The 16,840-nt window shown below is 53.9% G+C and overlaps 1 protein-coding gene across 1 annotated transcript in view; it reads right to left on the bottom strand.

The window, feature by feature from the left end:
* LOC122391135 (chondroitin sulfate synthase 1-like) overlaps nt 1-16,840 on the bottom strand; it is a 77,910-nt gene that overhangs the window by 50,176 nt on the left and 10,894 nt on the right. Inside the window, exons 2-4 of the mRNA XM_043384806.1 lie at nt 14,388-14,757; nt 13,493-13,592; nt 11,150-11,306 (exon numbers count right to left, since the gene is read on the bottom strand). Of these exons, the coding sequence (XP_043240741.1) occupies nt 11,150-11,306; nt 13,493-13,592; nt 14,388-14,757 (627 nt within the window). The remainder of the gene's footprint in view (nt 1-11,149; nt 11,307-13,492; nt 13,593-14,387; nt 14,758-16,840) is intronic.

Raw genomic sequence — 16,840 nt, forward strand, 5'->3', positions numbered from 1 at the left:
GACGTGCACATTGAGAGATGGGATGCACTGAGGGAATTTGATGAGAAGGCGAGGTGGAGCAGAGATAGGGAGAGTGGTAGAAGGGGAAAGTGAAAAGAGGGGACATGCCGATGAAGGTGAAGGTAGAAGAAAACGAGAGGGGTAGCGAAAATGAGGGGCGATGAAAGGAAGTAGAGATAACGAAGAAGGGTAGAATGAACAGGGGTGGGTGAACGAAGAAAGATGGAATAGCTGAGAGATAAGTGGATGTGGCACACGGACGTAAGGGAAATCATGAATGCCTAAGCAAAGCAAGTGCACCTGGCCACAAGAATGCGATGAGGAATCTCCGAGAGAAGCCACCAGTGACTCTGGGCTGGTGTCAATGACCTATAGATGTAAGGTCAAAAGCAGCAAGGTGGTGTGAATAGCACGGCGATTATGGGAAGATTCATGACATGGCATCATCAGACCATGTGAAGCGGAAAGAAGGAATCACGTATCGCCATGCGAGCTGTGGCGGCTGAATATCCGGCAACCATTTGAAATATCACACCGGGAAGCTAGGGATCCCGTGAAGCGTCACGATATGGAGGTTCAGATGACATAGCCGCGCTTATGTCACAAACACCTGTCCGCGAGACGCAGCACGTGCCACACCGGGGCGTCACTGCAGGGGGGCGGGGGTGACAGCCGACAGGGTATACGGCGGATGACCGCGGGACGCCGCGTCACGCAAGGTGACAGCTCGTGCCGCGTGACGCGCGGGGCGTGACTGGAAGTCTGGACGAAGCCGACCGACGCAGCGGGACGCGACATGCGGCGACGACGGTGAAGGTCACACCTGCCACCGCTGCTGCCGGCATGGGTGAGGTAGGGCTGCGGGTGACGACCATTTGAGCGGATGACGTCTTGGCATCAACTGGATATAAGGTGAAAACGATTAGCTTACTCAGCTAACCCATGGTACGGACACTTAACTCGCATCCATTCCACTCAGACCGACATGTTAACTCAATATCAATGCTGACTGACATGCCTAAGACTTTAGCAACAATCGACTTATCCGAAGCACCAATGTTGTAGACGTCTGATACCCTCAGCCGTGTTGGAAGGCAGTCATCCTGACAAACGCTCGGCACCAGCGTCAGTGACAAACGTCCACCACCCCTCCTGGCGTCCAGCACCTGTCGCGCCGGTCGAGACCGAGTCTCGCCGAGGTCCGACAGCCGGTGGGGACTGGGTGGGCCACAGGCCACAGCCGATTCTATCCCACCTCCGTCTTAAAGTGAGCATCCCTCTCCGATGCATGAGGGATGGTATAGGTGAGGTAGGTCGGACAGAAGAAGATGATGTAAGGCGGACAGACGATTCCTCAGGATCCACGCGCTGGACAGGACTAAATTCAGCCCAGGTCCTTCCGACAGGGCATTCTCCACAGCAGTGCCGCCCAACATAAAAATGTGATGGACAGGACAGCTCCAGGAATAGTTAAATCCGAGAAACAAGTCAGCTCTCAGGACAGATTCCACACCGCCAGTGAAATCGAGCCTTCAGCACGTCCCGTCCTAGAGATACATGTCCGGATCCGTGGCGACGTCCGACGGGCGGTCAATTTGTCAGCTTGGGGACGGTGGAATGTCCCTGTCACCTAACGGTGGGCCGTGGGCGGTTATCGATCGCCATGCAGCATACTATCAGTGAATATTAGCGTGGAAAGTGATGAAGGAATTCAGGCGAAGCAAAGGCACGAGTTTTGACGAGACGTTCAGACTTTTCTGAAGAATTACAGCTGATGCGTCCTGTGCTACGGGGTGATCGGCATGGACACTTGAACGTTTCAAACTTGAACGTTTCATGAACTTGACGTTTCGGCGAACAGTAGCGCGAACTACTAAGGAACACGGATTTCTTACAATTACCAGGTAGTCGCCTGAGCCTGACAGATGCTCTCCACATCTCGCCAATCCTCGGTGTCGCCGACAAACTGTCGTTCGGAGTTCTTTTCTGGTTGGATGTGGACTGTATTTTATTCGGTGAGTTTGTGCGACATTCGTAGCCCGCCCGCCTGCTATGTGAGCTCCTGGGTTTTTGATATTCGGCGATTTTCAGTAGTAGATAGACGTGAAGATTTCCCGTAGAGGATTTATTGAAGTATACGCGAAGCAAGAAGCGGAAGCAGTTGTGAAGAAAACCGGTAGATGAAACACGCAGACACGGAGCACAATTCACTTTCGCTGTACAATCTGAAGCACTGACACTGCCCCGCCGGGCGCGGCTGCGCGCAGGAGAGTCGGTCTGCGCGCGTGCTTCTGTACTCTGTCCCCGCTCAGCCGGGCGAGGCGTCGAGCGGGGCAGATCAGTCCGTGCGCACAGCGCGACGGTCGAAGTGAGACTCTGCCGGGGTCGTACGTGACCCACATTTTATACGCAATGCTTAAGACGTGTGCAAAACGAGTGCAAACTTGCACTGCAGCAGGGAGGTGGCTGAAGGCGCCAGCTTGGCGGCCTACGTGCCTTAAAACGACATGTCTTTAATTTATATCTCGGTCTCGGTGGCGGCCGCGGCGCTGCTACGGCTCGGCAGCGTCGGCGGCACGCGTACCGACCGCCGGCCGCGTCTGCTCGCGGCCCCGCCCTGCACAATGCCTCACAACTCATCCTGAGTCTGGACGGGGTGACGGCGGTGCGGCGGCGGGACGGCTGCAGCGAGCGGCGGCGGCGCCGCGGTGGCACGGCGGCCGGCCGGCTATCACGGCGGCACAGCGGTAGCGCGGGTTGGTCCGAGCACTTTCGTCGGTGACATCACTCCACCCCCGTGTTTGACCACAGGGAGAACACAAAATGACACGATCACCGACAAAGACGTTCAAACAAGTACGATTTACACGCCTGAATCGAATAAACTACCAAACACGAACGGCCGTTATGCGCGAGTTACGAGGCTCATATTCACAAAGCAAAACACGGATGAATAGTGAGTGCGTCGGTAAGCACGTACGTCGTACACGCACAGCAGCCTTCCTTACTTTAACTGGTTCGGGGGCGTGGGCTCGACAGTCCACAGTAAGCCAGCATCATTTCTTGCTTGCGTTCGGTCCGCTAATGAGATGGCTGATGAGGCGACGGGGCAAGTTCCAGAAGCGCCACTTTCGTGGCGGGCCGGGTATACGTGCCACCCGCCGCCGTCTTGAGCTGTACGGCGCGGACTCGGCCGTCAGGTCCCGGGAACACTTGCAGCACGCGCGCCAGCGGCCAGTGACCTCGGGGCGTGTCAGATTCTGCTAGCAGCACCACGTCGCCGACTGCTAGGTTCCGTTGGTCAGCTTGCCATTTTCTCCTGTGGATCAGGGTATGGAGGTACTCCCTTTTCCATCTTCGCCAGAGATGGTCCGTCAGTGCTTGAACGTACCTCCATCTTTTTTGGGAGTGCAGATCCTGGCTGCTGAAGACTCCAGGGGGAAGACAACGGCTTCCCCTCCCCAGGAGATAATGGTTCGGTGTGAGAGCTGTCAGGTCTCTCACATCGTCTGTGACGTGTGTCAGCGGTCTACTGTTGATCATGCTCTCTATTTCGCAGAAGACAGTTGACAGCATGTCGTCTGTTGTCACCTCGCCGCCGAGCACGACTGATAGCGCTCTCTTGACTGCGCCGATCATTCTTTCCCATATGCCGCCCATGTGGCTCGCGGCTGGTGGGTTGAAACACCATTCGATCTGCTGCTGGCTCAGCTCGTCAGAGATCTTTTGCTGGTTCCACTGTGTTAGTGCCTCTCGGAGTTCACGTTCCCCGCTTTTCAGGTTTGTTCCGTTGTCGGAGAAAACCTTCTTTGGACGACCTCGGCGTGCCACGAACCGTCGGAAGGCCATAAGGAAGCTGTCAGTATCCAGGCTGTTGGACACTTCCAGATGAATGGCTCGCGTGGCCAGACACGTCACCAGCAGGCCGTACCTCTTTTCTGTCTTGCGGAACCGCCTGACTGTGAGTGGTCCGAAATAGTCGATCCCCACGAAGCTGAACGGATGGGAGGTGTTAAACCGGTCAGCGGGAAGATCGGCCATTCTTGGAGGCTGAGGTCTCGCCCTTCTCTTGCGACAGATGGCGCAGTCGATAAGGACTCGTTTCACCTGCGAACGACCCCTCGGAATCCAGAATTTCTGGCGAACTTCGTTCAGGGTGTGTTCTGCGCCGGCGTGCATGAGCTGACGGTGCGTTTCGTAGATGACCATCCTCGCCACATCAGAACCTGCTGGGAGTAGAATGGGATGGCGAGCGTCTTCGTCCAGTGGGGCATTCTCTAGTCGCCCCCCGACTCGTAAGATGCCATCAGCGTCCAGAATTGGTGACAGATCGGCGATGCCGCTCTTCTTGTTGAGCTGCTGACCCGCCTGTAACTGCTGCAGCTCGGTCCTGTAGGCCTCCGCCTGCACCATCTGGAGGATGGTCTTCTCCGCGTCATGGAGCTCTGACACGGTCAGTGGGCCTAGGTTTCGCTGTCGCTTCTGCTCGCCTTTCAGCTTCGAGTTGCGGAGGAAGCGCAGGATCCAGGCCACCGTGCGCTTGTATTTTGTCCAAGACGAGAATTTGCTCGGTGTCGGCAGTGCTGTCTTTGGATCCCTCACCGTGACTGTGGCGAAGGCTCCAACTTTCACTTCTACGTCTTCTTCAGCCAGCTTCTGAACGTGAAGCTGCTCTGGCCACCCTTCTTCGTCGCCTCGGAGGAAGTCTGGGCCGGATAGCCAGAGAGGGTTGTCGGCGAGCTCCTTCACTGTCTCACCCCTGGAGCACAGATCGGCTGGGTTGAGTCGTCCTGGGCAGTGACGCCACTGACCTTTGTCTGACAGGTCGTGGATTTCTGCCACTCTGTTTGAGACGAATGTATGGAATCGTCTGCTCTCGTTGCTGATGTACTGCAGGACGACCCGGCTGTCGCTCCAGTAGGTGACCTTCTTGACTTGATCTGGTATCTCCTTTTGGAGCGCGTCCACCAAGCGCACTGCGAGCACTGCTGCCTGCAGCTCCAGTCTGACGATCGACAGTCTCTTCAGCGGTGCAACTCGTGTCTTGCTCATGATGAACGAGCAGTGATGCGTGCTGTCTGGTGAGGTCGTACGGAGATAAGCGACTGCTCCGAACGCTCCTTCTGATGCGTCGCAGAAGACATGAAGCTGACGTGCTATTGTGTCACTTGATGTTGGACGGAGGCAGCGTGGGACACTGATGTTTCTCAGTGCTGGCAGTTCTTGGAGCCATTCTTCCCATTCTTTCTGCTCCTCACGATCCAGCTCGTCGTCCCAGTCCAGTTGCTTGGTCCAGAGCTGCTGCATGAACATTTTGGCTCTGATGACGAAGGGCGCGGCGATCCCCAGAGGATCGAAGATCGACGCAATCCTTTGGAGGACTCCCCGCTTTGTCATCGGGACGCTTGAGTCTCGGAATCTGAAGCTCAGACTGTCCTTTTCAGCATCCCAGACCACTCCCAAGGCACCTTGTGTGGGCAGCTCCGCTTCTGTGAGGTCTAGTTCCGGCTGTGCGCGTTTCTCTCGGGGAATGCTCTCCAGGACGCGCCGCGAGTTGCTTACCCACTTGGATAGATGGAAGCCGCCTCGGGAGAGTGTCTCTGTCACCTGCTTCGTCGTCTTCAACGCATCATCTTCATGTTCTTCTGATCGTAAGAAGTCGTCCATGTAGAAACTGTTCTTCACAGTTTCCACGGCCTTCTTTGGCAGCCCGCAGTCTTCTCCATGGTCCGCGACTGTTCTTTGGAGGACGTAGTTGGCAGACGCTGGAGACGATTTGGCGCCGAAGATGGTCACCTGCATCTCGTAGATGTCTGGTTCTCTAGTTTGGTCCAGGTCGCGCCACAGGAAGCTGAGCGCAGGTCGGTCCTTCTCGATGACACGGACCTGGTGGTACATTTCTTGGATGTCTGCCACCATGCCGACTTTTTCTTCTCGGAAACGGAGCAGGACGCCGGTGAGGTTCTTCAGCAGGTCTGGTCCGGTCAGGAGCTTGTCATTCAGCGATGCTCCGTACGATCTGGCTGCCGCATCGAAGACTATCCTGAAGCGGCCTGGCTTATTGGGATTAGTCACGGCATGGTGTGGTAGGAACCAGCGTCTGGGTAGCCGGAGCTGTGCCTCCTCCCTGGACAGCTTTCTGGCGTGGCCCTTTTTTACATATGCATCGATCGTGGCCTGGTAAGCTGCTGCTTTCTCTTGATCGTTTACCAGACACCTCTCGGTGCCATGTAGTCTCTTTGTAGCCATCACCTTGCTGTCTGGAAAAGGCGTGTCGTCGTCAGTCTTCCAGAGGAGGCCAGTCTCGTAGCGGTTGCCGTTTAACTTGGTGGTTGTTGACTCTAGAAGCTCTTGCGCTCGACGGTCTTCTTTCGACTGTGACACTGACCTTTCATACTTGGCTCCGAAGGATTCAGTTGTCCACCAGTCCTTCAGCATGTTGTCCAGTTCCTCGTCAGCAGCGGAGCCTTTCTGGATGAACATCGCTCTTCTAGTTCGTCCATGTTTTCCAGGGTGCAGGTCGGACACAGCGCCAGTCAGGGTCCAACCAAACGCAGTACGTACAGCTATCGGTTGGCCTGGTTGACCCACCCGGACCTCTTGCTGGATGACTGCTTCGCTGACGTTAGCTCCGAGCAACAGTTCCACCTGTCCATGGGAGCACTGAGGAATGTCCAAGTCCTTGATGTGACGCCACTTCTCCCGCTGCTTCTTGCAGACGTTCGGCATGGAGATGTCGAGAGATGGAACAGACCACGCCTCAGGCACGATGATTCTTCGAGTTTCCCCAGGGGCCACAGAGCTCAGCTCTAGCTTCACTCTAGTTGATGCTTGAGGTTTTCCAGTTCCTTCCACTGTCTGAAGACACAGCTGTTCGTCTTGTCCTGTGATTCCCAGTTGGTTCAGCACAGCTTCACTGCAGAAGGAAGATTCTGACCCTGAATCGAGAAGAGCATAGGTGTCACGGTGAGTTCCTGCCTTCTTTCCATGAATTCGAACTGGAACGATTTGTAGAAGAGTTCCGCCCGTCTTTCCGATGGAGGTAGATGCAGCCACCACACGTACCTCTTCTCCTTCTGCCGCTGAAGTTGTTTCATTGGCAGGCTGACTGGCTACGGCTCCCGAGCGGTCGGTGAGGGGCGTGGTTCGTTTGGTGCTGCCATGTATCAGCTGATTATGGCGTCTCTGGCACCCATTTACACCACAGAGCTTGGTGTTGTGACATTCTCTGGCGAGATGTCCCCTTTGCAGACACCAGAGGCACAGTCCCTTGTCGAATATTAGGTCGATTCTTCTTTCGACGTCCAGATTTTTGAACTCACGACACTGGTGCAGTCTGTGCTCACCACCGCACTTCGGACACGACGCATTCCCACCTGGTTTCTGTGCCGTTGATGGAGAGGCTGGTGACGAAGTTGCGGTAGCATGCGCTGCTCGCTTAGTCGTCTGGTCTCTGGTTCTCCCCCGTCTGTCACTCGGCATTTCAGCGGTTTGGCAGAGCGATGCAATTTGGACCTGCTTCAGCAGCCAAACGTCCAGGTCGATGAGTGATGGATGTCTTGGGTGGAGCTCGAGCACATGTTTACCCCATTCACGCCGTAGATATTCTGGCAGTTTGACCACCGTTCTTCGAAGATTCTCTGTGCTGTACAGGTCCGCCTCATATCCTTGGGCCTGCATGAGCGTGACCGCGCAGTGCAGGGCGGAATGGAAGTACTCCAACGATCGAACACTGTTTTTCTGAGGAGGTTCAGCCGAGAACACTTTCTCGAGATGTACCTTAATCACATCCGTGCTTCGGCCGAAACGATCTTGTAGAGTTTTGAGGGCTTGTTGGTAGAGGTTGCCGTCAAATAACATGCCAGCGATGGCTTCTTGCGCTTGTCCCATCACTGACGCTTGCAGATGAGCCATTCTTTCTGCGTCGCTGAGCGATGGCTGGTCGTGCACGAGCGCTCGGAACAGTCCGACCCAGCGCAGCCACTCAGACGGCTTGCCTGAGAAGGTCGGCAGCTGGAGACGGGGGATGCTCTTAGTGAACGCAGATGTCGTAGGAGCCGGACGTGGTGCAGCTGTCGGTCGCAGCTGATCTATCCATGACGTCTGGCCTGTGGACATACCGGGACTGGGCGCCATTCGTGGAGGTTCTAGTTGCGGAGGTTCTTCTCTGATTTCTGTTAGAGGTTCTAGAGGTTCTCTGGGCGTAATGGAGACTGGCTCGGAGAAACGAAGTTGTGATCTGGAGCAGTTCGGCCTTTGAGAAACACTTTTCTCGGTGATTGGTTCTCCCAGATTTTCATCCACAAAATCGTCTCGCCTGTCTGCATTGAGCTCGTCTTCCATTTCTTCCCTCAGGTCCGCCTCCAGTCGGGCAGCTTCAGCTTCATCTCTGGCTTTCTGAAGGTCTCTCTCGTATTGCAGTTCTTGTTCTTGTTGCCTTATCTTTTGTTCTTGTTGCCTTATCCTTTGTTCTTGTTCGCGCAGCTCTTGCTCTCGTGTCCTTTCTCGCTCCAGCTGGCGCACACGCAACTCCTTCAGTTTGGATGATATCCTGGCTTCAGCTGATGCATGAGAGGCCGCCGAGCTGCCACTAACCTGTGACCTTGCTCGGCGAGCGACGCTACGGGTCATGCGTGACACTGAGCGTCCCAAGCCGTCTTCAGGCTGCCCTCCTCCATCCTTGCTGAAGTCAGTCTGTCTCGTAGAGGTCAGCTGTAGTTCGTCTGTGGTGCTTGTCATGAAAGTCTCGATTTTCTCCTCGATTCTCTCTTTCTCCGTACGAACTTCGTTTAAGTACTGAGCCTCATTTTCTTTTTCTTCCTCACTCTGCGTGTATCCAGAGATACATTCGTGACCGGCCATCAACGCTTGGAAAGCGCTGTCCATTTCTCTGCGGATATTTCCAAACTGGACGCGTGAGGCTCTATCTGTCACGAGAGCTTCAGCGCGCCGGAAAATCCTTGTGAGAGCCGCCCGATGACGACCTCTCACCTGTCTGAGGTGCCGCCACTCCCCGTTGGAGCATTGGCCTTCTCGTGGTTCCTCTTGGACTGTTGTCACTGCAGCTTGTCCTTGACCTGCAGCGGCTGGTTCAGCTGGTACTTCTTCCATGTCAGCGGTTTCTTCTTTGTCACTTTCACCCATTCGCTCTAGAGACGGGCTTGCTTCTCCACTTGCCATAGTTCAGGATCCGGCCCGGAGGACCAGCAAATGTCGCCGACAAACTGTCGTTCGGAGTTCTTTTCTGGTTGGATGTGGACTGTATTTTATTCGGTGAGTTTGTGCGACATTCGTAGCCCGCCCGCCTGCTATGTGAGCTCCTGGGTTTTTGATATTCGGCGATTTTCAGTAGTAGATAGACGTGAAGATTTCCCGTAGAGGATTTATTGAAGTATACGCGAAGCAAGAAGCGGAAGCAGTTGTGAAGAAAACCGGTAGATGAAACACGCAGACACGGAGCACAATTCACTTTCGCTGTACAATCTGAAGCACTGACACTGCCCCGCCGGGCGCGGCTGCGCGCAGGAGAGTCGGTCTGCGCGCGTGCTTCTGTACTCTGTCCCCGCTCAGCCGGGCGAGGCGTCGAGCGGGGCAGATCAGTCCGTGCGCACAGCGCGACGGTCGAAGTGAGACTCTGCCGGGGTCGTACGTGACCCACATTTTATACGCAATGCTTAAGACGTGTGCAAAACGAGTGCAAACTTGCACTGCAGCAGGGAGGTGGCTGAAGGCGCCAGCTTGGCGGCCTACGTGCCTTAAAACGACATGTCTTTAATTTATATCTCGGTCTCGGTGGCGGCCGCGGCGCTGCTACGGCTCGGCAGCGTCGGCGGCACGCGTACCGACCGCCGGCCGCGTCTGCTCGCGGCCCCGCCCTGCACAATGCCTCACAACTCATCCTGAGTCTGGACGGGGTGACGGCGGTGCGGCGGCGGGACGGCTGCAGCGAGCGGCGGCGGCGCCGCGGTGGCACGGCGGCCGGCCGGCTATCACGGCGGCACAGCGGTAGCGCGGGTTGGTCCGAGCACTTTCGTCGGTGACACTCGGTATTGGGATTTTCTCCTCCGTCTAAAACTAGCGGCTCACGCGGCGAAGCCGGCGTGTATCGGCAGCAGTAAAACCAGATTACCGCCCAGATCAACGGGCACAGCTGAGCCTGTAAAGCAATAAATGCCGGCTTATCTCTCTATATGGCGGACACAGAAAGCGCGCCAAACAGCGGACCGACGAGCGGCGAAACCGCGCGGGATTCCGCGCACGGCGCCCGCACGCCGGACGTGCGTGGGGCGTTACGTCACGGTTCGACGAGCATATCACCACGGCGCTAAGCTCGTTTTACTGTGTGAGAGGAAACTCCTGTGTAAGAGAAACCCTCCACGACGATTGTAATAACCATTATCCAGGTACCCATGCATCGAGAAGCTCTGCCAGTTGTTTGCATGAAAGCCACATAGGAAAAGTTGTCTATTCAAACTGCGCTTAGCAGCAAGTACCCCATGCACGTACCACATCAATAGTCTCCGCAGATAAATACTCGCGAACTACCATGACCAGCTCCATTGCTCAGTTTCGCCCGCGACTGTTCCCACAAACACTGTCCCATTCGTGGGAGCGAAAGAATCGAGTCGTGGAAGCATTGAGAACGGTTGTTCAGGTCCGGCTGGCCTTGCAGCCCGTGCTTACCCTACCGCCAAACATAGCCTACTCCTTTCGTCTCGCCGGATCGTTGATAAACACACTAAAGCCAACAATAACCTAGCCGCTGAGACCGAGATAAGATTGTGGAAACGCCAAATACCAGGGTTCGGGCTTGCATTATCGGCGTGCAAACTGCTTTGAGTCTGAGCCGATTCCTTATCGCACAAAACGCCGCTTAGACATAATTTACTACTATTGTGATATTGTGATAGAGGCATACATGACCCAGTAAAACAACGACGTACCAAAGCTGACCTCAGAAAACGAGGCACGAGACTAAACTACTAGTATAGAACGAGAAAAGCCAATAAAAGAACATCACTGACGTCCTCTGATGAAGCATTGGAAGTAGAGCCATAACCATCATGGGAAGGATAATTCATCACAAGAAAAGACGAACCAATTTAAGAAGAAAATTGGGCCAGAAAGACCCGGTGGGCCGCGAACTCACCTGGCTGGCGAGGCTGAGCCGTCCGAACTCTGCCTTGTTGCCGAGGCCGGCCTGTCCGATGAACATGGGCTGAGACGAATTGATGCCGCGCAGAAAGCGTCCCAGACGGTCGGTGCGGACGTACACGTCGTCATCGGCGCGCATGAACCACTCGTACCTGTGGGTGAGGGTGGGATAGTTAAGACCTGGGTGGAAGGAGCAAACCACTCGTACCTGTGGGTGAGGGTGGAAGGAGACCATGAACCATTCGTACCTGCGGGTGAGGGTGGAAGGAGACCATGAACCATTCGTATCTGCGGGTGAGGGTGGAAGGAGACCATGAACCATTCGTACCTGCGGGTGATGGTGGAGTAAGACCCGCGGGAGGAGGCAATAACACTCTTGCATGCTGTACAACCTAGAGCGGAGGGGTAACTGAGACTCAAGAGGAAAGAAGACGTAATAGGAAGGGAGAGAGAGGGAGGATACAGATGCTTAACCCTCGCGGGCCCGGGGGGGCGTTTTTCGCCCCCCCCCCCCTGGCGAATATTTGCGATAGCTCCCGAACGCTTAGGGATAGGAAAGCGAAACTTTCAGTACCTTTTCTCCTATCAATTTGACATCTTCTGAAGTAAAAAATTTGGACCTAGCCCCCTTGATGACGTCACAACGTCTATTTTTCTAGACCCCTGCACGGCAAACTTCGGCGTCACAGACTCAAACTTCAAATAGCTGCTAAAAATATAGTTTTAGAGATAAAGACAAATTACGAGCACGGTTGTGTAGCGTTTGACCTACAGAAAAATAGAAAAATAGTTTTGGTGACCTGAGGTCAGAGGTCAGGTCAACGACCCAGAAATGTGGTTTTAGTTTTTCGCAAATAACTTCGACAAAAATGGTCCTAGAGCTACGGCAGTGGTACCATCGCATTCGCCTTGTCAAGCCGCGTCGAATGATATATATTTTGTCCGGAAAAGGTCAAGTTTTATGTTGACCTCATGTGACCTCGAATGACCTCTGGTTGACCTTGACACATTAAAGGTCGTTTATGATGGATTTGTACCCGCTGATCACGAATCTGGCATCTATTTTCCTCTAAACCTTCATTTAGAGCTTCCGGAGGGCAAAATTGTCTTATTTATTATCACTAACTTGAATCAGTGAAATAGCCTCTAGCAGGGATACTATTCTGTGACCTTGACCTTTGAGCAGCCTTGTATCGTAAGATGAACCACAAATAGGGAACTGATAAGCCTCAAAACATTTCAGAACATCTTGGAAGCTAGCACGCAAGATGTGCGAAAAGTGCTAGTTTGAGGTCAATTTTGAGCGTGACCTTGACCTTGACCTTTGATTTTTAGCACATTTTCGGAATCCTCAGATTCTCTTCTTTCGTTTGACACCCAATTTTGCCGGTTTAATGCAGCCTGACGTCCTCTAGAAGGCTTACTTTGAGATCACTACACATGTGCCGGATTTTGCCTTTGACCTTGACCTCTGACCTTGAAAATTGACCTGAGGTCAAAAATTTTAAGTGCTTTAGAATCGTCTCGTAAGGACCTTTCGTTTGGTATCGCTTTTGTTTCCGTAGCTCCCTTATTTACGGAGTTAGACAGGGGGGCGAAAAACGCCCCCCCCGGGCTGCGGTGGTTGGGATTACCCCCCGGGCCCGGCCGGGTTAACAGATAAGCTAGCTCATCGCCGGCTTTAAGGTAAGGAAGTACAACCTTACCAGCCCGATTCCGTATACTCATCCATACATATGGCAGGACATCAGTCAAGCGTAAACCGGCTTCGTAAAACGTGAAACGTAAATGTGCTTCGTCAGACATGACTGCTTAATCCAGGAAAACATGCCTCAAACCAAACAACTATTTTTTACCAGGTTAGCAACTAGACTATACACCGTCGCAACAGACAGGCAACAGGGAAAATTCCCTGAATGAGTCGTGTAAGGTCACTCCCACACGCGAGAGCGCGGTCCATGACCAGGGGATCTCGTGTTCCGCAGAGGGAACCACACCCTGCATGTCAAGGCGCACGCACCCGTTGGATGTGGCTCAAACACAGCAGCCTTAGTGAAGGGAAGGGCCAACAAGGCCGCTGCGGAGGTTGGAACAGAGGCGGATCCAGCTCAGATTTTTTTTTTGGGGGGGGGGGGCAAACCATGACAATTTATCGATTCTTTCCATGCATCGTCCATAAGCGTAATGTTAAAATTATGCCGTTTGGGGGGGGGGCAAATGCCCATTTTGCCCCCCCCCTGGATCCGCCACTGGGTTGGAACAACACTTCACAAACGTCCGAAGCGGGCAGTCAAGCACAAATTGATCATTCAGAAACGGGGTCAGAGGCTTCACTTACTTGTCTCCGTAGTTTTCATACATATGCTTCAGCATCATGAAGGACTTCTTCTGCGGGGGATACTGGTCGGTGACGCCTCGTAGGCGCACGATGGGAAGATCTGCCGGCATCAGCAAATGGTCACCAATCCCCTAACAACCCGTTTTGCTTCGAAAATCGTCAGGCTGACGTTTCCTTATTATGCCAATCGCATATTCTGTCGCTAAATGGTGAGCACGATTGGTGGAAAATTAATTACACACGGCACACCCTTCCGTCTCTGAAAAGCTTATTGACAAGTGAGAGATTGCGCAATTAAAATATGCCGCGTCATGGACATTCACATGGCAGATCAAAGCCAAGAAAAAAATAGTGGGTCATATGTCCGTTCCATATGTTTGTATGGAATGACATAAAAATTTGGTAGCAAGGTTAACGATTTTGTGCACAACAAAACAGAGCATCATCAATCTCGGACCACGCCCTGCGAGGCACAGCAGCGTTACTCGACCCCTGCCCTGTCACTGCTGAGAGAGGCGCCCTCCACCAGGTCACGCCGACTCAGCGTGACCGACCGTTTGGGTGAGGCCGTGACCTCGTTAGTTCAGGGTCACACAGTGGTCACTCGGGCTCGCCGTGACGCGAGGACCCAGCGTGACACGGCGCTCAAGGGGCCATCAGTTGAGCATTAGCGTCTCGGCGTGGTCGTTTAAGAGTGAAGAAAGTAACGGGAATGTCCCACAAGCGAAAATGGCGAAAATATTTTTCCTAGAAATAATTATCACTCAAATATCAATTCAGTTGTCACATTGAGTTCAGTAGCCCTTCATTTTAAATCAAAGGCCTCGTAATTTCCCTCGACCCCGACGGTATCGCTGCTGACCCCACCGGCGGCGGTTCCCCGCCACGCACTGACCTGCCGGTCCGCCGGAGGTCTCAGACGTGAAGAACTCGAGGCTGCCGGGCACCGTCTGGCCCCAGGTGTCGTACACGGCCACGGCGCGGCTGTCCAGAAACTTGTCAGCGGTCATCACGCCGACAAAGAGCAGGTCGGGGCCGGGCGGCGGCGGCGGCGGCGCGGCCGTGGTGCGCGGCGCCGCCGCCGCCCGCGCCGCCCTCAGCGAGGCGGCGTGCCGCGCCGTACCCTCCTCCTGGCGCCGGACGGCCGGCGGCGGCGGCGGCCCGGCGCCCTGCAGCAGCGCGAACAACTGCATGCCGATGTAGACGCCCAGAAGGGTGGACGTGACACAGCCCGCCCAGTGAACGTTCATCCGACGCAGCGACCTCTGCGGACACGGACAGCTCGGTCAGCGCCAGACATGCACCGACCCAGCCGGGCAGGCGGAATAGAATTAGCATAGGATTAGGCATTGATGTGGCTACAAGCCAGGAGCGAACGGCTCGAGTGGCACATAGGTGGCGTGGCAACACGAAGTTCTGGGAGGTTGGGATGACATGGATGGATAGATGCCTAAAACGGTGTCGATGTGAAACTATTTGCTATCTCTTCAGACATCGCTGGCCGTGGGCTAGGGTCTACTAAAAATAACGGTTTGTGCATTGAACACGACTTGTGCATCTATGGATGTTCAGGGGTCAATGTCCTGTCGCATTGCAGCTACCCATCATTTTGTGGCGATTGCAGGCGGGGGTGCTGCCTATTCCCACCGCCAGCCCACGTGCAGTCTCCGCTAGACCGATAATGTTCAGACACCCAGAACCGGTACCGCACTGGACTGTTCCGGCGGAAGGCGGATGCACCGCAGACGAGCACCCGAGGACACGGGGCGGGCCACACGGTGACGTCACCGGCACCCAGTGACGTCACCAGCACCGCTGGAGTGGATCGGCGCCGCCGGTGCAGGAGCCGCCCGTCGGCGGTGTAAGATCGGGATCAGCCGTGCAGGGAGTACGACGCACGTGTGCACGCGCGCTGCTCTGCCCGGGGCCAGCCGAATCCGCGCTGAAGATGACTTGCCCGACTTGGCGATGTGTCTTAGAACACTGAAAGCCAACATGCCTTGACAACGAAAGAAAAGGGTTATCAGACTGGCATAAGCTGTGCAAATCAAACACCCGTATCGAAATGGCATTCAAGCAAACACCTCAGTGTTGGGAAGACCCTTTTATCGAATGCACGTTGCACGCGCTGAAGTCAAACATTAGATGTCGTCATATGCCACACTCTGCATATATCACCCTGATACCCACGCCGCAAGCTGCTGACCGATCCAAAGTAACCATCCATTCAGACCTCTTGAGTAGCGAGACAGTGAGCCGACGCCCTCGAGACTATGGGCCAGCAGCGTTTCCAATTGCAGCGCATTGCGTGTCTGCTGGTTCCAGATACTGGCTAAACCGCTGTCGTCCAACCAGTTTTATTGTGACACAGCGTATATCCGTAGTACACAGGCACGTAATTTCAGGGCGACGGACACCATAAATTTGTACACTTCAAGGCTGCGTAATAACTCATTACACACCGCAGTAATTAACTATATCATACCTTATATAATACCCTACAACGTAAGTAAATATAGTACGATCCAACCAACCAAGCAGCCAAAACATCGGTAAATGGACTTCGCCACGCGACTTCTAGGACTTAATTCCCATGCAGGTGATATTCTTGTTCGGCAATGAACGTTCATGTATGGTCATTTTCTTCTCTTACCGTTTCGACTGTGTGAGATTGTATGAATTTAGTCGATTTCAACTGAGTAGAGTGGAACAGAATCGACCACAAGCATATGTGATGGGGCGTCATATAGTCGTCGGAAATGGGCTGCCGTTTTGGGACTAATGTGTGTGGATGCTGCGACACTAAAGGTACTTAAAGATAACAGATGGCTACCGGGGTAGTCGTGCATAACTATGCCATGGCATGGCCGACAACTGGAAATGCACATCCTGAACCCTGATGACAAACGGCACCATCCTTTTGGGGACTAAACAAAACGGCATTCAATAGCAATCACGTCAAGACTCGAGGCGTCATCTTGTCAATAAAGCGGACATTTGTCACAGGAATCAACTCATCATGATCCCAGCATTGCCGGTTAGAAGTGATAAATGTTTTACATATTTGTGTATGTATATTTGTGGGACAGATCCAAACGTGTCGTACACGCGGTTGGCAGAATGCACCACCAAATCTGAGCTTTGATGGGCTTAAAAAAGGTCCGCTAAATCGCTTCCGTGATTCGTGAGGCTTCCATGATTCGTGAAGCTTCCGTGATTCTTACCGTTCTCGTGAAGCGGCCGCCAGAGCATAACTAAATCGTTATTTGAAAGCTTTCAAAGCAGTTGTGGGCAGCAATTTATCTGATTCAGATATAAATTTATTACCTTCATGAGCTAATAATGAGT

This window comes from Amphibalanus amphitrite, unplaced genomic scaffold (assembly GCF_019059575.1).
Source record: "Amphibalanus amphitrite isolate SeventyFive unplaced genomic scaffold, NRLGWU_Aamphi_draft 000423F_arrow, whole genome shotgun sequence".
Classification (NCBI taxonomy): Eukaryota; Metazoa; Arthropoda; class Thecostraca; order Balanomorpha; family Balanidae; genus Amphibalanus; species Amphibalanus amphitrite.